The sequence below is a fragment of the Petaurus breviceps genome, unplaced genomic scaffold (assembly GCF_028583685.1).
Source record: "Petaurus breviceps papuanus isolate PSGF00001 unplaced genomic scaffold, PetGlider_PUasm1.0 188, whole genome shotgun sequence".
Taxonomy (NCBI): Eukaryota; Metazoa; Chordata; class Mammalia; order Diprotodontia; family Petauridae; genus Petaurus; species Petaurus breviceps.
In genome coordinates, this window is record NW_027185804.1 from 2427987 (window position 1) to 2453703 (window position 25717).

General features: G+C 45.4%; 1 protein-coding gene across 2 annotated transcripts; it reads left to right on the top strand.

Moving 5' to 3' along the window:
- The first annotated feature begins 12992 nt into the window (after positions 1–12992).
- CYP2R1 (cytochrome P450 family 2 subfamily R member 1) lies at positions 12993–24752 on the top strand. 2 transcript variants are annotated; one of them, XM_069091148.1, is made up of 5 exons: positions 12994–14072; positions 18326–18467; positions 19964–20596; positions 21287–21616; positions 24393–24752. In XM_069091148.1, exons 1-5 carry the CDS (start codon positions 13830–13832, stop codon positions 24566–24568), a joined length of 1524 nt encoding a protein of 507 aa, XP_068947249.1. In that variant the 5' UTR covers positions 12994–13829; the 3' UTR covers positions 24569–24752. The 2 variants fall into 2 exon arrangements, with proteins under 2 accessions (XP_068947250.1, XP_068947249.1); XM_069091149.1 differs by lacking the exon at positions 19964–20596 and having other exon boundaries at positions 12993–14072.
- The last annotated feature ends 965 nt before the right edge of the window (positions 24753–25717 follow it).

Here is a 25717-nt window from a genome sequence, read left to right on the forward strand (position 1 = left end):
AAATAAAATCCTTTTTCGATAAAGACGTGGAGTCCACAGGGAGTGAATAGACTGCTTAAGGTCACCTGGGGCGAAGGTCTAAATGGCAGGGGTCTCTTCCCACCACCACTTTATTTTCTGCCAAATAAGTTGACTGTAGGTTACCAGTCTGTAGCCTCTGCCATGTCTTAGAATCATAGTTTTAGAGCTCTAAGGTACTCTGGAGATCATCTAATTAACCTCCCTTGATTTTTACAGGAAGGGAAACAGATCCAGAGAGGGGAAAGGACTAGTGCCAGGTCCCACTGGGAATAAGCTTTGGACCAGACTAAAACCCAAGTCTCCTGATTCCCAGTGAAAACACCCGGCTGTGCCATGCTTCCCCCTGCAGCGTCTAACAAGACCAATAAGAGCTGTTAAATTGGGGGTGGGGGGTTTTAATTGACTCCTCAGTTCCCCTTCTCTGCTGGACCTCCAAAGCAGACAGGAGGTAAGCTTCAGTTCAGCCCTGTCCCACACCTGGGGAAATGAGGGGCATGGGGGGGTCTCGAGGTAGGGAAGAGGTGGGAAGAGCCCAAGAGACTGGTGTCTGCAAACCTAATCAGACGCACCAGCCCTCCTGTGGAGTTTACCCTATCTTGAGACCTGAGCCGCAGAAAATTAACCCTAATTAGGTGGAGCGCCGCCCCTTCCTTTCCTGGCCCGAAGGCCCTGCCAGTTTCCCTGTACCTTCTCCACAGCTTTGGGCTTGGTCTGACTTTGGGGCCCCAGCTTGGTACCTTTGTCCCATCCGCAGGGGGAATCAGCACGTTTAGAATGTGAATAGTGCTGAAGCTGACGTCAGGAAGACCCAACAAGACAAGCTCACTTACTAGCTATCTGAACACAGGTTAATATCCTGATCTCTCGGAACCTCAGTTTCCTCGTCTGCAAAATGAGGGTATTGGACTAGATAACCTCTAAAGTGCCTCCAGCTCCAAATATATGATTCTATCACTTAGGTGGAAATCAGGGACCAGTAAAGCTCATGCACCCAGCCCAGCCAGACTGGAAAGCTTCGAGTAATAGAGCGAGACCTGGGCCAGGAGTAAGCAGACCTGATTCGTACTGTAGGAGTCTGGGGATTTCCCCCGTTTGAGCCTCGATTTCCCTTTCTGTAAAAGGAGCGTAGACCTAGACAGTTTCCGAAGTTTCCTCCAGCTGTAAAACTTTGACTCTGGGTCTTACTGTTTGTCTTTGGACAAGCGTTCAGTTTTTCTAGACCGTATTTTCCATTTCTGATGGTCCCTAAGGTACAAATTCTATAGCCCGATAGAATGTAGCAAACTCAGCCAGTGGGACGTGCGTCGTTCACCACCACCGAGCCAAACTCAAACTGTACCAAAGGACTCGTCAGGGGCAGCAAGCTTCCAAAAGCTCTACTTCCCCCAGGGCTTCTGAGGCTTAGGTTTTGCTCGAGTCACTACGACCAAACCCGAGCAGACAATTGCACTGGGCAGAGCTGTACTGAGGATGGGCGGGGTTCAGGAGTTCTGTTAGATTAGGCTGGATGGGGTGGGTCAGGCTCAGGCTCAGGTTTGCTTCGCCGGGCAGAACCCGGGTTCGAGGCCAGCGAAACCCCGGGCCGGTACAGTCAGAGCCGAAAGCACAGCGGTGCCGACCGCCCCTTCCTTCCTTCCTTTCCTCGTCCTCCCCTTCGAAGCTGAGCTCTTTGTTCGGTCCGAACGTCCTGTTCCAGCCCAACTCCCCGGCCTAGACCCGGGGTACCAAACCCCTTTCGCACCCCACTACAGTTGTTTCTTGCTTCTGACCCAAGGTCCGAACCCTGGAAAGCTCAGCTTTCTTTCCCCAAGGGGTGATGTTGTTGAAAATGGCCCTAAGTGACTCCTAGGAGGAGCCGAGCCTCCTCCCGGGAGCTCTTGGGCTCTCAGTTCCCCCGCAAAGATAACAAACTTCCCCGCAAATGCCTTCAGAGAGGGAGAGAGACAGAGACAGACAGATAGAAACAGGGAGACAGGGAGACAGACAGGCTTAGGAGCCCCCCAAAGAAAGAGGTGGCCCCCACCCGTGCTCCGGAGCCCGAGCATCGCACACAGCAGGCTGGGGATTGAAATGAAGGTCCTCAGTGGCGGGGACATCAGAGGACCAATGCCAGCATCCCTTGCTCAGAGCAAGTGCCCCGAATGGGTGTGGCAATTATGTTTCCCTTCCATACTCAGCTTCCTTAGAGAAAGGAGAGTTTTTTTCGATGGGATTCTAAAAAAAAAAAAAAAAATTTGAGAAGAGGTTTATTCTTGCCAGTGTTCGTTCTGTGGCCCCTGCTTTCAGGGTTTGGGCAAGCTTCCTTGCTTGGAAAGACAAGACCTGCTTCTACTTTGAACCCACATCTGTATTATCAAGTGAACTCAGTGGAAGAGGAAAAATTTAATAAAGATAAATTGCCTGAGACACTGAACAGCTGCCCTCCATCCGCCTTGGCTGGATTTCTGTGCTGCAATGCATCTCTCACTTAGCCATTCCCTTAGTCTAGGGAAGGCAGGACACAGGGAAATTCAACCAGGAGAATGTCGGACTTTCAAAACATTTTTTACTCTTCCTTTTTAGCGTGTTTGTGTGGGGAGTGTGTGACAATTCAATCCTATGGTAATCTAGTTATTTACCGAAGCTAGTTTCTATTGATTTTAACCAGATCACTTCTCTCTCTGTCTCTTTCTGTGTCTGTCTCTCTATCTCTATCTCTCTGCCTCTGTCTCTGTGTGTGTCTCTCTCTGTCTCTCTTTCTTTTTTATCTCTGTGTCTCTGTCTCTCTATCTCTCTGTCTCTGTCTCTCTCTGTGTCTCTGTCTATCTCTCTGTCTCTGTCTTTCTCTCCAAACATTCAAAAAGATTGCTTATGCAAGCACAATTAGTAGAAAGCAGATGCAAGTCCACTTAGATTCAAATGTAAGTTCCCTGGCTATTACTCTTTGAGACTGATTCCCTCCTTGCTTCTTGAACTGAACGATAAATCACACCTTCTAAATGCCGTCTCTTCAAAGCTGGCCTCCCCTGAGATTATAGTTACTGAAAGGCTATTTTTTCAGAGCCAAGGTTTAAATTAGGGTTTCTGGACCAATCCAGAGGTGAGAGAGGCATTAAAGAAAAAGAGCCTGCCTTCTCCCTTCTTCTCCCACCACCACTTCCTCTCTCCCCTCTCCGCCCCCCCACCAGGATTTAGGGAATATTTATTGAGTCCCCAAAGAAGATTGAACCTCAGGAATAACAGAGCCCTTTTACATCAGAGGGCCTGTTTCTTCAGGAGGATGGAAGAATAGAATGAAGACCTACAACCATGACACAGAAGCACCTTCTGCACGCTGCTACCAAGCTTCTGGTCTTCCTATCCCAGGCAAACTTGGGCACCCCAACACAGACTGAACTGCATTCAGGTAGGAATTCTCCCTAGGACTCTCAGATTTGGAAACAAAAGACAGTTTTCTGGCTAGAGAGTTGTTGTCCCACAAATCTTACAGCCAAAGAGGAATTGCTTACAGTTAGATGCCCCCCCCCCCAAATGAAGCATTAACTTTAGTAATGGGGGTGGGGCAAGATTCTTCCTGGGATATGGGTTAGAATGGGTGGCCTCTCATAGCACCTTCAAACTTGAAGACTTTGTGATTCCTTGATTATAAAGAAGCAGAATCAAGCACTTTCTCAAACAGATGCCAAGCTGCTCAGAAGAGAGACTTGGTTCCTTTCAATGCCCTCTTATTAAATCTTCATTTCAGTCTTGACACTAATTTATTCCATTGAGGTCTTTTATTAGGAACTGGAGAAATCTAGGGGCTGCCTTCTCCTGCCATGTGAGGCTTCTCTCCTAACTGGGTTCAGGCTTGGCACAAAGAAACAGGTAAGCAGTTCTGCCTTCCTGGGACTTTGCTGGTTCTTAGAGACACACAGTGACAGGAGGCAAATTGTCTGCATGTCCAGGGTGACCTTTGGGGATATTTATAGCTTTACAGCTGGAAAACATGGGTTTTTATCTTTGTTGTTCTGTTGAAAACCATTCATAGGGAAATAACACAATTTTTTTGTAATGTTTATAAGGAAGTATGAGGAGAAATGCTGGAAGGCTTGCAAACAAAAAGCCCATCCTAATTCCTTTAGCTTGACATTATGGCTTGCTTGCTTATGCGGAAACCTCATTTTTTTGTAGATTATAGAGTGTTTTCTATGTCTAAATTTTAGATTTGCCAAAGCTTACATTTGGGCAAAATGAATTCAGGATAAAGAAAAGCTTGGAGTAAGAGGTAGAAGACTGTATTCTAGACATGTCCTCACTATTAACTTGTAAGTGACCTTGGTGATGACGAGTAATAGTATTAGCTGAATTTATACCATACTTTAAGGTTTGCAAAGAGCTTTATATATTTTAACTCATCTGACCCACTCTGCTCTATGCCTCTCATCTTCCAAATGTAAGACTTGGCTGTGGACCCAGAGAAAGAGCACAGAGAGCTCTGGAGTGATGGAAGTTGGTTTGAATGCTGACTCTGCTGCTTACTATCCAAGTGACCTTGGGCAAATCACTTGACCTCCTGGTTGTCCATTTCCTGTCTGAAAAATGAGAGGGTTGAACTACATGGTTTCAGAGTTCCAAGTTCTCCTTCACAGATTTCTCAAGTTTGCTTCCATTTCCAAAATTCAATGAATGTTTTGGGAATACTCTCTTCTGCCCCCTTGCAAGAAGGCCAGTCAGCTTTTGCTTTTGCCTGGCTAATATGCCTTGATTTATGGCTGCACTATTTCCTCCTGGGAATGTGGCTTGGGGGTCAGATTGAAGGTCAAGGAAAAAGATCTTTTCCATCAAATGAGCAGAGCTCCTGAATGTCACAGCATCAAAGAGACTAGAGATGAAGTAAAGCAGAGCCAATATAGTAACAGAGTGGAGCATTAGGCCCTGGCTTTTGTCCACCTCACTCCTGACAGGAAGGAAGGAAGGAAGGAAGGAAGGAAGGAAGGAAGGAAGGAAGGAAGGAAGGAAGGAAGGAAGGAAGGAAGGAAGGAAGGAAGGAAGGAAGGAAGAAAGGAAGGAAGAGAAAAAGGAAGGAAGAGAAAAAGGAAGAGAAGAAGGAAGGAAAGAAGGAAGAAGGAAGGAAGGAAGGAAGAGAAAGTCAATACAAGTAATTGACACAACTATGTAATACCAACAGAGCCATTACTCAATAAAGTAACGGTTCTTTCAAAAATAGAATTGTAAACTATAAATCATCCCATTAAAATAAGCTCTGCATCACTACAAGAAATGCAAATTAAAACAATGCTGAGGTCCGACTCGAGGCAAATTTGAATTGGCAAAGATGCTAACAAATGGGAATAGTCAGTCGATGCTGGCAGTGGGCAGACAGGCATGCTGGTCTTTTTGCTGGAACTGTGAAGTGGTCTGGCTCTTCTGAACGACAATTTGAAATCACATAAGAAAATGCACTGAACTGTCCATCACCTTTGGCCGAGTAATTCCACCTCTGGGAAAATAATCCCAAAGAAGTCAAAGACCAAAACAAGTTTCAATACATAACAAAATATTCATAGCAATACTTTTTATAGCATAAATGAACTGGAAACATAAAGGGTAAACATCAATTGGGGAGCAGCAAAACAAAATATTGTCTCTGAATGTATTGTGGTGGCATGGTAAATAAGATCAATTTAAAGAAACATAGAAAAAATTGTATAAACTGGTACCAAGGGGGAAAAAGCCAAAGCATTAACGCTCTTAAAAACAAATAAGGAAACAATCTCCCTGATACCTCCTGGATCACAAGGTGGGAGGATGGAGGGAGGGGCTCAGGGTTGAAGGGATTTATTAGGAAAAAATATTGTACACATCATCAGATGTGCTTGACAGATGTTTTTGTCTAATTGTTTTCTTCTGTCTAGGGGAGGGTTCAGTGGGGGAGGGGAGATTGAAAGACTGTATCAATACAATTTATTTTGAAAATGACTTTAAATTATTCCCTCTCCCTTGCTTTCCCTCAAAGAAGGAAAAGGAAAAACAGCAACTACCTGCAGACTGTATGCCCACAAAACAAAGGCATCACACCTATGATCCCCTTTGGGAAACAGGCCTCCATCTATGCTTGGTCCCTTGACTAGGAGGACAAATACTTTGGTATTCAGGGGCCTCTCTGTATAGAAATTATAAATGAAGTCAGATTCAAGAAACTTGGGTTCAGATTTCATCTCTGACAATAGTTGTGTAGCCCTGGGCAAGTCTCATAAGTTCTTGAATCTCTGTGTCCCTCATCTGTAACATGGGAGCAATGATACTTGTCTCATAGGACTGTGAGAAATGCTGACAGTTTGGTTTCCACAGATTCTATAAGAACAATGGGTGTTTCAAAAACAGAGCCTGCACAGGATGTGCAGGAAGGTATAAATCAGGATTAGATAGGAAGGGTAGAGCCCCCTATCTAATCATAAAGCTGGAAGAAATCTGTAAGTTTACCCTTAGAAGGGGCCTGAGCTAAGCTGGCTCAGACTGGCTGGGGGTCAAGGGATGGTCACCAGCTTTTCATTAACAAGAATGCTTAACTAGCCTGTGTAATGGGCAGATCAGAAAGGTTGTAACCCAGAAGAGCTGGGACCAATCCCAGTTCTGAAGGGAGGAACAAGAGAGGAAATCCGAATGAAAGCAGCATAAAAGGACTTCCCTTTGTCTGATTCTTGGTAGTCTTTCCAGGAGGCTATTCAGGACAGAATAAAGATAATGAAAACCTCCCTGGGTCTCCAACAAGTATTGCTTATTCCTAGACTGAGCACATTTATAACAGGACGATTACATGGAAAGTACTCTAATTCTATAGAAATATGTCCTATTTTTCTCCCAGTAGCTCATACAAGTAGAAATTGGGGTTACATGAACAGAGGGCTGCTTGGTTCGGCAATAAGAATAATAGAGCTCCTACTATGTGCCGATCGATTGGGAGAGGTACAAAGAAACACCAGACCTGGTCCCTGCCCTCTAGGACCTCACAATCTGTTTATGGAAATGACACAATTAGAGAATAAACCAAGACAGTCTGTTGTAATTCAGTGTTCCAAGTTCAAAAGATAAATCAACAGTCATGGAAGGTTTTCTGGAAAAGGAGTAGGGGATATGACTCCAACTGGAATTTGAAGACTGTGTATGATTTGGAGAGGTGTAGAAAAATGGGGAAGGCTTTCAGGGTGAGAGTGGGGGGAGAGAAAGTGAATTGACTCCATTTCTCCCACTTCAAGTATTCTCTGACTTTTCAAATACCCGCTTTATGATAGTCATTCACACCTAAAATTTCATTAGCTTAGTGATGAGAGACAGAGAGAGAAAGAGAGATGGAGAGGGATAGAGAGAGACAGAGATATAGAAAGAGAAAGAGAGAGAAGGAAAAAGAAAGGGAGGGATAAAGAGAGAAGAGGACAGAGACAAAGAGGAGGGAGAGAGAAAGAAGGTGCCAACCTGCATGTGGAAGAAGTTCCTCTCCTAGAAATTCCCTATATCAGTAAAATCACAGGTCCAGTGACTGTAACAGTCACTGAAACTTATAAAGCAATCAGCTTCTTATTTCCAAGATGTTATGATGTCCCATTGACTTCCTTTTCTTTCACCTCTTACATGTCTCATTTCTGCAGATAAGTTCTCAGGGGATCTCAGCAGCACTTTGAAAAATCCTTCTGTTATATGTGCAGTAATCAAAACAACAGCCTTCAGTAGAAGGTAAACAAGCTTAAGAATCAATGCCCTCAAACACCCAAATGCTGCCAGTCAGTTTAAATTAAAATGTAAAGGGCCCCAGAACCTGAAGCCCTAAGTACCTGAGGAAAGGATTGATTTATTTTCCAGATTAGACCAGCAATTCCAGGGGGTGGGGAAGGGAAGAGGACTCAGGGAGCTAGAGAGGCCTGTCCCTCCCCAGCCCTAGCACTTTGGGAATTTGCTGTGGCTGGGACATTCAGAGGAGATGGAGGGAATGATTACATGATCACAAATTTAAAGCTCAAATGGGATCTTTTTTGTGTCCTGAAACAAATTCTGGCAATGAGGGGAAACCTATGGCTACCTTCTCAGAATGCTTTTAAATGCATAAAACAAAATATATAGGATTACCAAGGAAACTAATTATGAGATGCAGGTATCAAAATATTTTAATTACAATATAGTAATATATGCTTCTTTATTAATGTATTAAATAAATAGCAAGACAAGATATTGTAAAATATAGGCTAGCTAACATGAAATTTTATTTTTAAAAGCCATTGTTAATTAGCTTGAATAATTACATTAAACTGTGCAGTTGTCTTTAACACGGCAATATGCACATCAGATGGACATCTATTGAGTTTTGAGTTTTTCTTTGAATAGTTACAAGTGTTGATAACCTGATTTATAAAGATATGTTGTTGCAAATGGAATTAAAGCCTCCCCAGTTTGCCTTCCAAGAGCTGCAGTAATTTCCAAGTAGTGATAAATGTAAATTATATTTCAAGATATCTGCAACAATTGTAATGTGATAGGAAAATAACTGTGGTTTCTATTGGTGAAAAGTTACAGTTGTTGGTAATACTGTAGTTTGTTGCTTACATTCAGAATTAGAGGAAAAACTCAAGTTCAGCCAGAGGTTAGTGAAAATCAAGATGTATTTTTTCCCCTTCCAAGCTCAGAGGACCTCTGTAATCTATCCAAAGCCCCATCGGGGTCACGGACCCCAGGTTAAGACCCTGTGATCCAGTCCAACCCCCTTATTTTGGTCAGGGCTTGTGATTCCCTCCTCCAGTACAGAGCAGAACCTTCTGGTCCATTTCCAGGCCAGCTTATGGAGTAGTTCCATGAGTTTCCCTTGGGTCATACAATCAATATGACAATATGGTGGTATTTGAAGCCTGCTCTCAACCCTTAATGCTACTCTTGCCCCTCATTTCTGAGAAATGCATATGAAGACCCAGAAAGGCTGGTTAGCTGGGACAAAGTCCAGCTTTGAATTGAAGAGCCGTCCTCTGACCCCAAATTCAGCACCCTTAACAAGGCACTGCTCACTGGAAGGCACCTTCCAGGTTATCGATCCAACTCCCTACTTTACAGAGGACGCCCAAAGAGGGAAGAGCACTTGCCCAATATCAATCATCCAGGAATGGAATTCCGAACAATTACCCCCATATCACTGACTAAGCCCTTGTAAGAAAAAGGAAACTCTCACCCTCCTCTTCATCACTGATGCTGGGCATCAGAGTGCTGCTGGGGAAACTCCAAGTTTCTTTTGCTTTCTGTCCTGTTCTATATGCTTCACCCTCTTCTGGGTATAATAATGCCACATGGGAATTGAGTCAAACAACCTTGTTCAGGTCCTAGCTGGGATCTTGAATGTGACTTCCCTTTCCTGGCTTTAGAGCCCCCCTCCGTAAAAATACCAAAGTCAGAAAGCCTTGGAAGTTCCTTCCAGCTCTAGGACTATGGTTTTAGAATATGACTTCTATGTTAGAACAATGGATGAAAAGGAGAACAGGAAGATGCCATGGTTGTCTCCCTTTCCTAGTCATAAGACCATAGATTTAGAGCTGAAAGGAACCTTAGAGGTTATGGAAGCCAAACCCCTCTTTTTACAGATGAGGTAACTGAGGCACCAGGGATTGGGGGAGAAGAAGTATCTGGTCTGTGTCTGGCACTATGTTAAGAGCTTCTCAGATATTATCTCACCTGAGAGTACAAATAGGAATATTGCATAAAATGGAATCCGATTAGATTTCTCAGTGGTGAAATATAGCTTACAGAAAGCAACCAGCTAAATGAATTCAATGGCATGGAGAATGCGTTGTGTTTATTTTTATTATGGCAGAAATGTAATATGGTGAGTCCAGCAATTTGCCTACTGAATCCATCAAACATCAAATACCCCTTAGATAGTACTAGAAGACTCCTCAAATCAAATCAATGTGAAGCAACTTGTCTAGGGTCACACAGTGCCCAAGATAGGACTTGAATCTGGGTCCTCTTGACCCAGTATCCTATGTACCATGCTTGTTGCCCTGAATACTGCCTCCTCCAAACAAGATTGCTAAGTAATTTGGCGTTTGTCTCAGGTGCACTGCTTTCTCTGCCTGTAGCCTCCCCTCCACATACAAACACCCTCTTACATTTTACTGCTCTCTCCCAACTTAGCCTTTCCCCCTTCCCCAATAACCTTATTCTCATCTAGGAGGGAAAACAATCATCTGATAAACTTGTGCTGAATGTCAGGGACTTTGTGTGTTTCCCTTTCTGAAGTGTTTAGAATTTAAAAAGTGAATCCTTAGGAGAGAAATGCTTAACCCAAAGGAATGAATCCACTATTGGTGGAATTTGGGGAGAGGAGCAAAGATGGGGAACCTTTATCACAATGACAACTCGAACTTTCTACAAAGTATAACAACCCTATGAGGTATTACCATCCCTATTTTACAAATGAGGAAACTGAAGTCAAGATGTGAAGTGGCAGCTGTTGTTATAGTTGGGACTAGAACCTGAGCTTTCTGACCCCCAAGTCCATTAGACCATGATGCAACTCTCCAGGCTGCCAATACTCTGGGGAAGGCTGCCATCTAAACAAAAGGGGAAGATCTATGAATTATTTAAAAGGTACCACAGTGCTAAGGACATAATCTCTCTGGGAATATAGCTAATCTCCTGGCCACTGAATGGGAACAAATTAGGAATATTCCACAGGATGGGATCAAAGCAAATTTCTCACTAGTAAAACATAACTTACAAAAAGTAACCAGGTCATTGAACTCATTGGCAAGGAAAATGGGTTGTATTCATTTTTATAATGGAGGAAATTTAACTGTGGGCAACTAGGTAGTACAATGGATAGAATGCTGAGCCTGGAGTCAGAAAGACTCCTCTTCCTGAGTTCAAATCTGGCCTCAGATACTTATTAGCTGTGTGACCCTGGGGAAGCCATTTAACCCTGCCTGCCTCAGTTTCCTCATCTGTAAAATGAGCTGGAGAAGGAAAAGACAAAGCAAAGCAAATGCCAAGAAAACGACAAATTGGCTCACAGACAAATCTGAAAACTGGCTGAACAACAAAATATAGTATTCTGAGTTAATAATTTGCCTACTGAATCTGTCAAACATTGGAGATTCTGTAGGTAATACTAGAAGACTCTTCAAATCAAATTAATTCAAAAACTTTAAATACCTACTATATGTAAGTCACTGCCAGGGCTATTCTGTGAGACACACAGAAAGACAATTACTTTAAGAAGCGCAACAATATTGAAAACATATTTAGTATTGGTACAGTCATAGACCGGCTCCAAACTAGGCAAATTAGCCTATTCCCCCCCCCCAAACATTTTTATATAGTTTAAAAGGGAAAATCAACCTGGAACATGAGTCTCATGAAGCCTGGGAACTTCTAGGTGTAGGCCCATAAGTCCTACCAGATTGAAGTAGTATTTTTATTTTTTTTCTCAAAATTTAAAAAAATATATTTTTATTCCCAATTTAAAAACCAAACAGAATTAGCATTCACATAATCATCATAAAACAGAAACAGAGGAGTATATGCAAAGTTGCAGATCTCTAGCATGTATAACATGCTTTTATTTTTAAATCTATAGCAAAATTGTGATATCCTATGTAGACAGAGGGAAGAGGACCAATGACATCAGGCCTTAATCACTGAATGGGTGTTGCCTCAATTAAACCAAGACCTGGGAAAGGTCTAGCTTAAAAGGGCCAAGGTCTCCCTTTGTATCCAGGGTCTTCTCCAGTCATCCTGATCCATATCTTGCCACTGGACTCAGATGGCTCCAGAGGAGAGAGTAAGGTTAGTGACTTTGTATAGCCCTGCCTCACTTAAAATACAATTCACTTGCATGTCATGGCATCACCTCCCTGATGTCATTGTCCTCTTTGAGAAGGAAGGACGAACAACAATGTAGCAAAATTAACCTGTGGCTTTCTAAGATTTTCTGGCCTTTCTTCTCTTCTAACCTCTCCGTTAAAAAAAATGCTTCAATGACCCTTGTAACGAGTCTATATCATCAAGCAAAATGAGTTTTCACATTGGCTCTATTTGAAATGTCTTATTCTGCCTTTTGCGTAGGGGTGGGGTGGGGAGAGGGGAATGAGGACAGCATGTCCCCAGACAATATCCTTTTATCTCTAAAATGATATAGAGCTGTGATTTTATGTAGCTCCTTTTCCCTTCAGCTAGCTGCCTCAAGGATGGGAATAGGGGGGGATTGATGGTTAGAGGGCCCCTGGAGCAATTCCCCTTCTGGCTGTCACAGCCATGACTCAGCTGTATTCTTACCTGAGGTCTTCTCACCCTTGAACATTCCTCCGCCAAACCCTCTTCTTATATAGGTGAGTCCCTTTCGTGGCCTTCATTTTGGGGACAGGCCCAGGCCAGTCATGCTTCATTCCCCTTCTGGCTGTGTGGCTAACTTTCAGGACTTCCCCATCATATCCTCTCTGGGTACCCTCTCCCCCTTCACCCTTTTCAGCTGTCTCTCCTGAGTTATTGTCTCCTTTCCTGTAAACCCCTGAAGGGAAGAAATTCTCTTTTCTTTGCTTATATCTGTATCCCTGGTGCTTAGTACAGTGAACGGCACACAGTAGGATGACTGATTCTAAATAACATTTACCTAATAATTAGAAACTAGAGTCAAACTGCCGAAAGTACTGAGATTTTGACACTAAAGGAAGTCATGTTTTAGTTTCCCAAAATACACCTGATGACAAAATCAGTAAGTATTGTTTTCCAGTTTGGATGAATTAATGACCGATAGCTTGACCTCCCTGTCAAAACACTACTCAGGGGCTAACTGGAATTTAGATGAGCCGAAATGGCATCACCTGTGGAGGGTAATTATGCCAAAAGAAAATCACTTGCTCTCCAAAGGACAGATAGATGAGAAGCCAACAGGACAAAGACAGGATCCAAAGCATTTTTTAAACTAAACAATCCTCCGACTAATCCCCCTCCACCCCCACTCCCACCCCTGCCCCAGAATGTAGGTTTCAAACCCCTCCTCTTTCTCGCTCTGCTCCTTCCTTTTGAATTAATTCATCAGTCTGGTCCTGTTAGCTCAAAAGAGCTGCAATTTAAACAGGACATTTCCTCGAAATCTTTTTCTTCTTAAAAAACAAATCCTCTTGGTTCCGTAGCTGAGACTTGCCAGTGTGGGAAGGAAGAGTAAGTGCTCTGTCGCGGCTGGGAGGAATGGTTGGGGAAGAGAGCGCTTTGGGAGACACACAGATGTCACCCAGCCTTCGAGCCCGACAGGACGTCGGGGAAAATCACCTGGAAGACCAGCGAGGCATAAGTCGGCGGGCATCTTCAGCGATGCAGGAAGCAAGGCTAGAGCATCGTAGGGATTTGGACCCGAGCTCGAATCCTTGCTCAGCTCTTTAGAAACCGCTGGCGGTGTGACCTGGGACAAGTTCCCTTGCTTCTGGGGGTTTCCAAATTGCCCCGTGAGCAATTGGAGAAGCGCCAACGTCCCTTTCAGTTCGAAAGCTTGGAGTCCATTTACTGGCTGTGTAACCCATCCTCCGTCTGTAAAATGGGGGAACTACTACTTGTCCATTAATAAGTAATCGTTAAGCGCCTACAGTGTGCTGGACCCTAGGCTAACGGCAGAGCCCGCCCTCGAGGAGGAGGCAATGTGTCCAGCCGGGGCCGGTGGAGGGGCGGTGGCCTCGGTCACCTAGTAACCGCTCCGGGCCGGCAGCCAGTGGGAGGCGCCGAGCCGTGACGTCACGGAACGTAGGCCAATAGGAGCGGGGCGCCGGGCCTGGACGGCCCAGGGTGAGGGGGTGCGGGAAGGATGGCGCGGAGCTGTGACCATGCGGGTCCTTAGCGGGAGCGGTGGGGGCGCTGGGGGCGCCGGGACGCCGGGGGCTGCCGCGCTGGTCGGCTTCGTCCTGCTGCTGCTACTGCTGCTCCTGCTCCTGCTGCGGCCCAAGCGGCCCGCCAGCTTCCCCCCGGGCCCCGCGGGGCTGCCGCTCGTCGGCAACATCTTCTCCCTCGCCGCCTCTGCGCAGCTGCCGCACGTCTACATGGAGCAGCAGAGCCACGTGCACGGCCAGGTACCGCCCCCGCGCCGCGTCCCGGCACCGGCACCGCCGCCAGGCCTGCCGGCTCGCGGCCCTGGAGGCCGAAGACTGCCGAGGCCCGACCTGCGCCGCTGCGGCGATCACCACCCCTCTCCGGGCGTCCATCCCTGCGGCCATCACGTCCTCTCCCCCCGGCGTCCAGTTGCCCACTCAGCACCTGCATCGTCACAGCTGGTCACCACCCTCCCCCCCCCCCCTTACCCCTATTCACCACCGCCCGCCCGGACTTTGGAGCTTCGGGGTTAATGGTTAATCCGACGTCTCTGGTCTGTGCAGCGCAGGGTGTGAGCCGGGGCCCCAGCCAGGGCCCCCACCCTCAGCTCTCTCCTTCCTCCCTTCCTTCCTTTCCTCTTTTTCCTTCCTTCCTTCCTTTTTCTTTCTTTCCCTTCTTTCCTTCCTTCCTTTTCTTTTTTCTTTCTTTCCCTTCCTTCCTTTTTTCTGTCTTCCTTTCTTTTTCTTTCTTTCCTTTCTTTTTTTCCTTTTTTCTTTCCTCCTTTCTCTTTTCTTCCTTTCTTTTTCTTTCTTTCACTTCCTTTCTTCCTTTCTTTTTCTCTTTCTAGCTTTCTTCCTAATTCTAATCAGTTATACATAGTGTTCATACACTGAAAAATAGGATTAGGAATCGGGGACATCTAGGTGTCAAAGTGGAGAGGGCTAGGGACCTGGAGTCAGGAAGACCCAGTTCAAATCCAGCCTCAGAACTTACTAGCTGTGTGACCCTGGGCAAGTCACTTATCCCTGTGTGCCTCAGCTTCCTCATTTGTAAATTGAGCTGGAGGAGGAGATGGCACTCTAATTCAGTATCTTTGCCAAGAAAACTCCAAAAGGGGTCCCATTTTATTGTTGTGTTTTCAGTTGTGTCCCCCTCTTGGGGACCCCATTTGTAGTATGTACTGTATAAATGTTAGCTATTATTATTAAGTAAGGGGAGGTCCAATTGCTTAGAGTAGTGGGAGAGATGTAAAAAGGGAGAGTTCACTCATAGCTGGGAGAGTTAATGAATAACATTATATTGTTTGAAACTTGTAATTGGAAGGAATGAATGGATAGAAAGGAGGAAAGGAAGGAAAGAAGGGAGGGAGGGAAGAAAGGGAGGGAGAAATGAGAAGGAAGAAGGAAGGGATTTATTAAGTGCTTACTTTGTGTAAATCATTATTCAAAGTACTGGGGTGCAGCTAGAAAAGCAAGATACTGCCTGATCTCATTCTTGGGGGGGGGGCGGTGTAGACAACGTAGACTATAAGAAGCTTCAGCGATCAATCAGATGCCAAGGTCCAGTGGCCCATGCCGGCCCATGCCAGGTAAAGCTGACAGTCGGTCACCTTCTTTAATGTCCCTCCCAATGATCAGGCCACATCCATTCCTGATACTGAACCATTTGACAGTGCCAGGGGTTTGGTGGTTTCTTTGGGGGCCCTCAGAGCTGGGGCTGCAGCACCTGCGGAGGGTGGCAGCCAGGTCCCCTCTTCTCTCTGGTGGATAATGGATGGAGGCATGGCTGGTGGTTACTGCTGCTCCTGGGGTTCTCGGGTTTAGAGACCTGGGCTGATTCCACCGGGGCCTGAAGAGATACTGTAGCTGAAGGAGGTGGCCAAGTGGTGTGAGCTGCCTGGCATTTTTGTCACCCCCTGTCCCTCAGGTCACCTGGCTGCTTCAGGCAGGCGGTGGGCTTCGCCATTGGTGGTGATCATCAATCAATCAAAAAACAGTTATTAAATGATTGGAACAGGGAGGGGCTTGCAGCAGGTGGAGCCACCAGCAGCTATTGTAGTAATCCAGGTGTGAAGTGATGAAAGCAGCAGCTTTGGTGGAGGGAAGGGGGCATATTCGAGAGACGCTGCACAGGCAGGATGGACGAGCCTTGACATCTGCTTAGATAGGGGGGTGAGAGATAGTGAGGAGTCCGGAATGATTGCTGGCTTGGGAGCTGGATGTCCATTTCAAGATGTCTGAAAGGCAGTTGGAGACAGGAGAGTGGAGGTCAGCAGGGCCACTCCGCCGTGGCTGGAGAGGGTGACGTGGGCATGTTTTCTCCTCGGGTATCAATTTTGTATGAAACCAAAGTGAAGGAAGCTCCACTTTGATGTTTTAGAAAATCCCATTAGAGGATGAGTGGTGGTGTAACTAAAGAAGACAGTGTGATCTAGTGAAAATTGCCTTGTATTTATTTATTGTCATCAGAGGGCCTGGCTTCAAGCCAGGTTCTGCTGCCTGTGTGACCTTTGGGCGAGGGCCTTGGTTTCAAAATCCATAAAATCTGGGAGTTGGAATAAATAGCTGGTCTCTAAGCAAGCATGTATCCCACACCGCCACATAGTCATTTTCTATTTCTTTGGGTATTTCTAACCCAGAGACTTGACTGCCACTGTAAGTCACCTGTAGAAGAACTCCTTACCGAGCAAATCTGTGAAACGTCTGTGGAAGTGGGCGCTGGCCTCCAGGTCCAGGCTCAAGGCTATGGGCCTAGAGCTAGGGCCGCTGTGGTGCAGGCCCCCAGCACCTCATGCCTAGGCTACTGAAACAGCTGCTGGGGGGCCGGGGGTCTGCCTGCCCCAAGGCTCTTTCCACTCCAGTCCATCCCCCGTTCAGCCACTAAAGTGATTTTCCAAGTTGCTTAACTTGTCTAAGCACCAATTTCCTCACATAAATGAACATATTTCTGGTATTTACTATGCCACAGAGTTATTGTGAGGCACACAGGAGATGTGGCAGTGTTTTGAAAATTGTAAAATAGAAATATTTAAAGCAGTTCAGAAATCTTGAAGCCACACAAGAAGAGAGGATAGAACAGGGGCGGGAAACCTGCAGCCTCAAGGTCAAATGTAGCCCTCTAGGTCCTCAAGCGTGGCCCTTTGACTGAATCCAAACTTCACAGAACAAATCCCCTTCATAAAAGGATTTGTTCTGTAAAACTTGGACCCAATTAAAAAACTGAACCCAAGGGCCTAGAAGGCCATACGTGGCTTTAAGACTGCAGGTTCCCCACCTCTGGGATAGAACATTTGTTCTTACATTATTGGAATGTAAGAGTATGACATGACATGACATGATTTAGATACTAATTGAAAATAGACATGTTCCAGAGTCACTGATTAGCCAAGATTTACGAAGTTGCTAACACGAAAGGCTGTGGAGCATGAGCAGGCCTGGTACCCTCCAAACCTGTGGCTGTAACATGAGGATTTCTGTGTTTGGCAAGTAGGGTGGCTGCCTTCTGATCATGTCCTACTGCTTATCATTCAATAGTGTGTTAGTGACCCGAGAAAGGCCAATCAGCCAAGGGGGCATCGATTTCTTGATTGTAGAGTGGAATTAGAAGATTGATGGATTGTAGTTAAAATCATAATTGATTACACACAGTTAAAAACCACACTTAGAAGTCAAGTGGCTTATAAATGAAAGGCCTTTTAAATACCTACCAAGGATGGTCACCACTGTCTGTCAATAGAGGTAGCAAGTTTTGCTAGACCCCACAAGGAGCCTCCATGCAGGGGCTGGCCCTGCCACCAGCTTCACTGCTGATGTTTTATTATCTGATGCCTCCTAGGACTGTTGTGAAGAAAGTGGACTGAAGCACTGTGTATAAAGGGGAGTTAGTATTAAGAGTGGGTGTGAAACCTGTACATTCAGGTACATTAGTAAATAGGTAATGATGAAATAATGATAATCAAAATAAAAATCTGTGCAAACAGGTCATTAGTAAAAAAAAAAAAAAGTTCAGCTGTGTATGGAAATGAGAAATAAGAAGGGATCTCAGAATTCCTCTTGCCCAGGTCAGAATAACAAGTAAGGCACCTCTCACTGACATAGAGCACCCTGGGGCAGACTTCTGGCAGGGGTTCCAACCCCCTCCACCCCCCGCCACCCCTCCATTTTACAGAGTTTGGCCTGAATGACTTGTGTGAGGTACCCCCAGTCAGAGGCAGCACCCCAACTCTCTCCTGCCCACTAAGCCAGGTACTACTCCAGACCCAGAGCCAGTGAGGAGGCCGAGCTTGGTGCAGGGCCCAGCAGAGAGGAAGCCTTTGTGGTCCTCCTGAGACCTCACCTCTTTCCATCAATACTGACTGGTTGATTACTGAGGATTGGAAAGGCAACCATTGTACTTCTGGATAATAATTTAGACTCTGATAAGGCCTAGAAAGGAATATAGAGATTTCCTTAGTGATCTTTCCCCAGATTTCTTGTTTAAATTCTTCTCTTTTCTTCTTTTTCTCTTCCCAAAGATTTTCAGTTTAGATCTCGGAGGTTTGTTCACTGTGGTCCTGAATGGCTATGATGTAGTAAAAGAATGTCTTGTTCATCAAGGTGAAGTTTTTGCAGACAGACCTGCTCTCCCTTTGTTCAAGAAGTTGACCAAAATGGGAGGTACGTATATTTTCAACTATTAAGGACTTATTAAAATATCTTAAAGCCAATTTCAGGCATCATTCTGTTTGAGAAAACACAATCTATGCCATTCAAAACCCAAAATATCCTGCACATAGAGACTTGGGCAAATGAGATATTTGTGGAAGGCTTAGTGCAGGGCCTGTGGGGGTGCCTTATAAATGCTTTTTTCCTCTCTCTCTCACCTTGGGCACCCTCTCTGAGCTGTAGTTTCCTTGTGTGGGAAATGGAAATAATATTTATACAACCTTCTTAATGGGGTTATTGTCAGTATGAGAACACATGATGTAGATCAATTTCTTCATAATCCCTAAGAATCATTTAAAGTGGTATTAGAATTATTATCCATTCTTCATCTTAGACTATCCTAGCTCTCTAAAGGAAAACAGATCATTTAATTCAGTTCAACAAACATTTATTAAGCCCCTTTAATACGATGGAGAGACCATGGGCCATGTCCTTCAGGAACATTTTCTTTTCTAATAGAGGAAATTACATGTATGCAAATAATGTTGTGCAGACGGAACAGGAAGTAAAAAGGAAGTATTTTAAGAAATTTGACTGGGCAACAACAACTTCAGGGAAGCAGAATAGGATTCCTGGAGGACATGGCATATCAGCTAGGCCTTCAAGAAAAGGAAGGATTTCCATAAGCAGAGGTGGAAATCCACTGGTGGAAAGATGGGAGAGTCAGAATGAAATAGAGAATGATTCTGGGCCTGGCTGAGTTTGTGAAAAGGCATGGAGCAGGGGCGGCCAGGTGGTTCAGCGAGTAAGAACACTGGCTCCAGTGTCAGGATGACCTGGATCAAATCCGGGCTCGGATACTTAGCACCACACCCAGAAATAACTGGCCATGTAACCTTGAGCAAGTTACTTAACCTGGATTGCTTTAAAAAAAAAAAAAAAGAAAGAAAGAAATGGCATGGAGTAAGTTAAGGTGAAAAGGGAAGATTGGATCCAGACTGGGGAGTACCTTAAACACCAGGCCAGTGAATTTTTACTTTATTCCTTATGCAGAAACCACTGTCTGTGCGTTAACAAGTGATCAGAGCTAGGCTTTGGGAGGTTATATATGTAGTCAGAGCAGGAAGAGACTTAAGGCAGGTGGGAACAGATGAGGGCATGGAAACAAGAGAAAACAGACACCTAGAGTGTAGTGGCGGGTGTCAGCAACCTAGCACCTCTGCTTATGGTGGGTGCAGGGAAGGAGTCCAGGACATCTCTGAAGCTTTGGGCCTGAGTGACTGTGAGGTTGGTTGGGGAACCTCAGAGCTACAGTAGCCAGAGGAAGAGGTTGGTTTGGGAGAGAAATGACAGTTTTAGGCTTGAATCTGCCAAGCCTCCCACTGGAGGGAATGTTCTGTCTCCATCTGGGTCTGGAACACTGGGGATCTAGTTTCAGTATAGTGGCTAGTCGGAGCTGGGTCAGGATGAGAGGGCAATGGGGATAATTGGTCCAGTCTTGCCTGTAGGTTTGCTCAATGCCATGTACGGCCGGGGCTGGATCGACCACCGAAGGCTAGCTGTGAACAGCTTCCACTGTTTTGGCTCTGGCCAGAAGTCCTTTGAATCCAAAATTGCCGAAGAAGCCAAGTGCTTCATCGAGGCTGTCGACACCTATAAAGGCGAACCCTTTGACCTTAAGCAGTTGATAACAAATGCGGTTTCAAACATCACCAACATGATTATTTTTGGAGAACGCTTTTCCTATGAAGATACGGAGTTTCAGCACATGATTGAGATCTTTAGTAAGAATGTGGAGTTGGCTGCCAGCGCCTCTGTCTTCTTATACAATTCTTTCCCCTGGATTGGCATCTTCCCTTTTGGGAAACACCAACAACTGTTTAAGAATGCAGCTGTGGTCTATGATTTTCTCTCTCGAATTATTGAAAAGGTGTCTGCCAATAGGAAACCGCACTCACCTCAGCATTTTGTAGATGCATATTTAGATGAGATGGATAAAGGGAGAAATGACCCTGGCTCCACATACTCTAAGGAAAACCTGATTTTCACTGTGGGGGAGCTCATCATCGCTGGAACAGAAACAACCACCAATGTACTAAGATGGGCAGTTCTTTTTATGGGCCTTTATCCTAACATTCAGGGTAAGAAATCTATTTGAACTTTGGGACCACTTTTATGGAGGTGGGAGTGGCAGAGAAATCATCTGCCAAGGAAAGGCACTTGATTGGGACTCACACGTTTACCTGTGTGACCTTGGGTGAGTCATTTAATCTCTTTGGACCTGTTTCCTCAATTGTCAAATGAGGGAGTTGGAAGAGATGCCTCTAAACCTTCAATGTAGTATCCACATTCCAAGCTGTTTCCCAAAATATAGTCTAAATGTGGTCCTAACTGAGGAAGACACACAGTATGATAGTCTTTTTTCTCCCAAAATATAACATTTCCCCTTCAGGGTCTGTTACTGTTTTAAAATCTAACCGAGCTGTATTTGTGTGTACCAGACCTTACTAGGAAAAATGGCAGCCCAGAATAACACCTAGGAGGGCCATTGATTCTAGGGAGTACATTTTAATTGTGCTTGTCAGCACAGAAGTTATAGCTAGAGGTCATCTGTTCCAATATCCCCTTTTAACAGATAGGGAAACAAAAGGAAGAAGAGTCTGTCTGGGAGCATCAGCCTGAAATCCATATAATTAGAATATTTTCAGGGCTGTCCATCAATATCTTCAATCTCAGGTTACAAAGGGCTTCTTTACATTTGAGGTCAAAGTAATGTAAAACTTTATGATTTTAACAGTTGTCTAATAACTTGCACCCTTTTTCTCTAACAGGGCAAGTTCACAAAGAGATTGATTTAATTGTGGGTCCCGATAGGACACCTTCCTTGGAGGACAAATCCCAAATGCCATTTACTGAGGCAGTTTTGCATGAAGTTTTGCGATTCTGTAATATAGTCCCACTGGGCATTTTCCATGCAACTTCTCAAGACACGGTTGTACGTGGTTATTCTATTCCTCGGGGCACCACAGTCATTACAAATCTTTATTCTGTTCACTTTGACAAAAAGTACTGGAAAGATCCAGAAGTGTTCTATCCGGAGCGATTCCTGGACAGCCACGGACAGTTTGTTAAGAAGGAAGCGCTGATTCCTTTCTCACTAGGTAAGGTCACCCTGGGTGTGAGGGTCTCTGGGACTCTCTGTAGCAAGAAGCTTTGCTGCTGACCTTCACTAGGAAAGAGCCACACCCAGCTGCTTCTCGAATGGCCAAAGAAATGATGAATGGGATCATTTCTGAAATGTAGTTAAGGTGGTTTTTGGAGCAAATGTAATTGCACTCCTCCATCCCTCAGTTATTGTGAAGAAAGCTTTCTGTCATTCCTAACGCATTCAAGGAACAGGTGCTGGTCATAGTAATAGTAGTAGCAGGGTTCTTAGCAATTCATTCTCACCATCATCATCATCACTGGCATTTATAGAGCACTTTAAAGTTTGAAAAGCACTCTACAGACAATATATCATTTTATTCTTTATTCTTACAACAATCCTGGGAGAAAGGCACTACCCGTGTTTCCCCGATAATAATACCTATCCCGAAAATAAGCCCTCCCCTTACTGTGTAAGATTCCTCTAAAATAAGCCCTCCCCCAAAAATAAGCCCTATTGAGATTGCTACTGTAGTGAAGGTGATCCCCTGCGCTACACGCTACATTACGGTACCCTCTGTATGCACCGTTCCCCCCCCCCGGGTGAAACGCACGCCACGCTCTGAGCTGCATCCAATCAGAGCTGCAGCAGTGAGCGCGTCATCCTGTTCTTCCCCAATGCTTGCTGGCGCCATTGAGAGCAGTGCTGCAGAGGAGAGCTGAGGCAGGACAACATAAGCCCTCCCCTGAAAATAAGCCCTCTGGTGTTTTTCTTTCAAAAAAAAAATAATAAGACAGTGGCTTATTATTGGGGAAACATGGTATTATTATCACCCCCATCTTACAGATGTGAAAACTGAAATGGATTAAAGTGACAGGTAGTAAGTGCCTGTGGCAGGATTTGAACTCAGATCCTCCTGGCCCCAAAGTCAGCTCTCTATTCGTTGCGCTCCTGAGCAGCCCTGAGTAAGAACCGAGAGGACTGTGGAGATCATCGGTCAATCATAAACTTTTGTTAAGTTCCTTCTGTGTGGCAGGCATTGTGCTAAACATTGGGGATACGGAAAGAGGCAAAAGACATTTCTTAAGGAGTTTACAATCTAAAGGGTGAGACAACATGCAAACACACACAGCAAGCTATCTATAGGATAAATAGGAGATAACAGACAGAAGGGGCTGGAACTAAAAGGGACTGGGAACAGCTTCCTGTAAAAAAAAAATTAGGGTTTTAGTTGGATTGGGACCTACTTCAAGGAAGCTAGGAAAGTTAACAGGCAGAGGTGAGGAGGAAGAGCATTCAGTTAGGGGGGAGACCAGAGAAAATGCCCAGAGCAGAGAGGCCAGAGAGGCCCCTGTCACCGAATAGAGGATTGCAGGGTGAGGAGGAAGAGGTAGGGAGCCTGGAAAAGCAGGAGGGGACGAGGCTATGGAGGACTTTGAACACCAGAAAGAGCATTTTGTATTTGTTCCAGGAGATGAGAGGGAGCCTCTGTAGCTCACTGAATAGTGGGGTGACATGGCCAGTTCTGGGCCTTAGGAAGATGAATAATCTTGGTGGCTAAATGGAGGACTGGAGAGAGGGCTGAGGCAGGCAGACCCACAGCAGGCTATGGCAGTAGCCATAGCTACTTCACCCAGGCGGGAGGTGAAGTGGCACCAGAGGGGGGCCACTGTCAAAGGAGAGAAGCTGCAAAGGTGAGATCAGCAAGCCTCAGCAACACCTTGGATTGGGCAGTGGGGGGGGGGTGAGAGAGAGTGAGGAGTCCAGCCTGTGAGCCTGAGGGGGCCTGGGACCATGGCGTTGCCCTTAGTAATAAGGAAGAGAGGAGGAAGGGAGGGTTGGGGGGACATAACGAGTTCAGTTTTAGGTATATTGAGTTTAAGGTGTCTACTGGTCGTCCCGTTGGAGATGTCTGAAAGGCAGCTGGAGATACAAGATTGAAGCAGAGACACTGGGCCAGGAAAGGCTGTGTTGAGAATCATCAGCACAGAGATGATAATTAGATCTGAGGCAGCTGGCAAAATCACCCTCGTTAAGGGAAAAGAAAAGGGGGCCCAGGGCAGAATCTGAGGGACACCTATGCTTAGAGGGTGTGAGCTAAAGCAGGATCAGAGAAGGAGTGGTCAGATAGGTAGGAAAAGAACCAGGAGAGAGGGGTGTCCTGAAAACCCAGAGAGAAGAGTATCAAGGACCAGAGAGTGACCAACAGTGTCAGGTCAAGAAGAATGGGGATTGAGAAAAGATCATCATTTAACAACTAGGGAAACTGAGTCCCAGAGAGGGCAAGACTCACCCAAGGTCACACAGTAAAGGAGCAGCAGAATCAGATTCCCATCCTATATTCTCTTCACCATGTTCCCTGAACTAGCTGCACTACTAGAAAACAGTTAACTGAGTGAATGCACAGCCTTATGGTCTGTTTAGGAATTGTCCATGTGAGTCTTGACATGGAAACGGGCTCATCTTGTATCAGTAGAACAGACACAGCTCAAAGGAGAAGCCCCATGATGGAGCAGCTCTGGAGCACGCTGCCCTCGCCAGGGCGATCTCTTGCTGCCTCTGGGGGAGGAGTATCTGCAATCCTGCAGTCACGCTAAGGACCCTGAGAAGCGGGGCTTGAAGGTCTGGCCACAGTGTCTGCCACTATTGCCAGAGCACCTTTCTTCCCTTGATAGCTGGGCCTGGCACACAGTAGGTGCTTCTAGTTTAATGATATATATGTTAAGGGGGGGGGAGGCATCAATTGTTTGATCTTGGGAAAAGACTGATTTTTTTTTTCCCCTTCAACTTAGGAAGAAGACATTGCCTTGGAGAACAGCTGGCTAGGATGGAAATGTTTTTGTTCTTTACATCATTGCTTCAGCGATTCCACTTGCATTTTCCACCTGGGGTAGTTCCGAATCTCAAACCCAAATTAGGCATGACATTGCAGCCACTACCATACCTCCTCTGTGCAGAAAGACGGTAGCCAAAGAACAGCTATTAGGAGGACTTGTGTATGTTCAGACCATGAAGGATTCTGCTCCCTGTTCAGAATCTGAACAGTGGTTCCGTTATCATAACTTTATTTGAAACTATTTTCAAAAGTGTAAATTGAGAAATGCAAATGTAAATGATATCTAGTTTTCTAAATATACAGTTGTACCCCCAAACCTACCTTTCTAATTCTTTTAATCTAGATTCCTGGTCTTCTGGGAACATGTATCCAGAGAGGGGGCTTCCCACCAGCACTCTGCCCTCTCTTTGGGGGCAGCGTTAGAGAAGGAATAAATCATGGGGGAAAAAGATTCTGAGGGGCTCTTGGTATGGGGGTAGGATCTGGTTCCTTCAGCAAATCCTGGCCTTTCTCCTCCCTGGCTTCAGGGTCATGCCCTTATCCAGGTAAGGCTGTTCCTTGCCTCCAAACTGGAAGAGTTTAGTTAACCTTAAATACTGACACTTCTGTTCATGAAGGATTCCCTTGTTCACAAAGGCACCTGACTCTGCCCTCTGGGAAAAACTAATATGGACTGTTGGTTATTTGGCATCTTATGAAACACCAGTTGACTTTAAAACTCACTGTTTTAATGACTGTAGGCAAAGCTTCATGTCATCCCAGGTAAGGGGATGAGGAAAAGCATTTTTCTAACAGAAAGCAAGGGAAAAGTCCATTAGTTTCAGGGGTCAGAAATTCTCCCTTAAGCAGGGCACAGCTGATAGATTTAGTGTTGGGACCTCAGAGGTCAGCTGGTTCAACCCTTTCCTTTACAAATAAGATAAACCCAAGCACTCTGAATACAAATCCAGTGCCCTTCCCACACTAGGGAATGGAGGGAAGGCAGAGGCCCTCAGAAACTGAGGAGCAGCTTCCTGCCTCTTGTCAGCATGTCACTGGAAGAGACAGACTTGGTCCGTCTTCCCCTCAAAGGAACACCTCGAATCTTACAGCTCAAGGGGGAAAGCAAACTGGTGGTCTTGCTCAAGTTGCTGGGCCCGAGTCTTGTCTTGAGGACCTTTTAGCAAAGCCCTTGTCTTTGCTTTACTCTACGTCCTCTCAGTGGTTCTGACCCAAAGTGGGATGTATGAAATGGTCTCTGGAACAAACTCCAGAAATCACATGGTCACTGAGTGGGGTTCA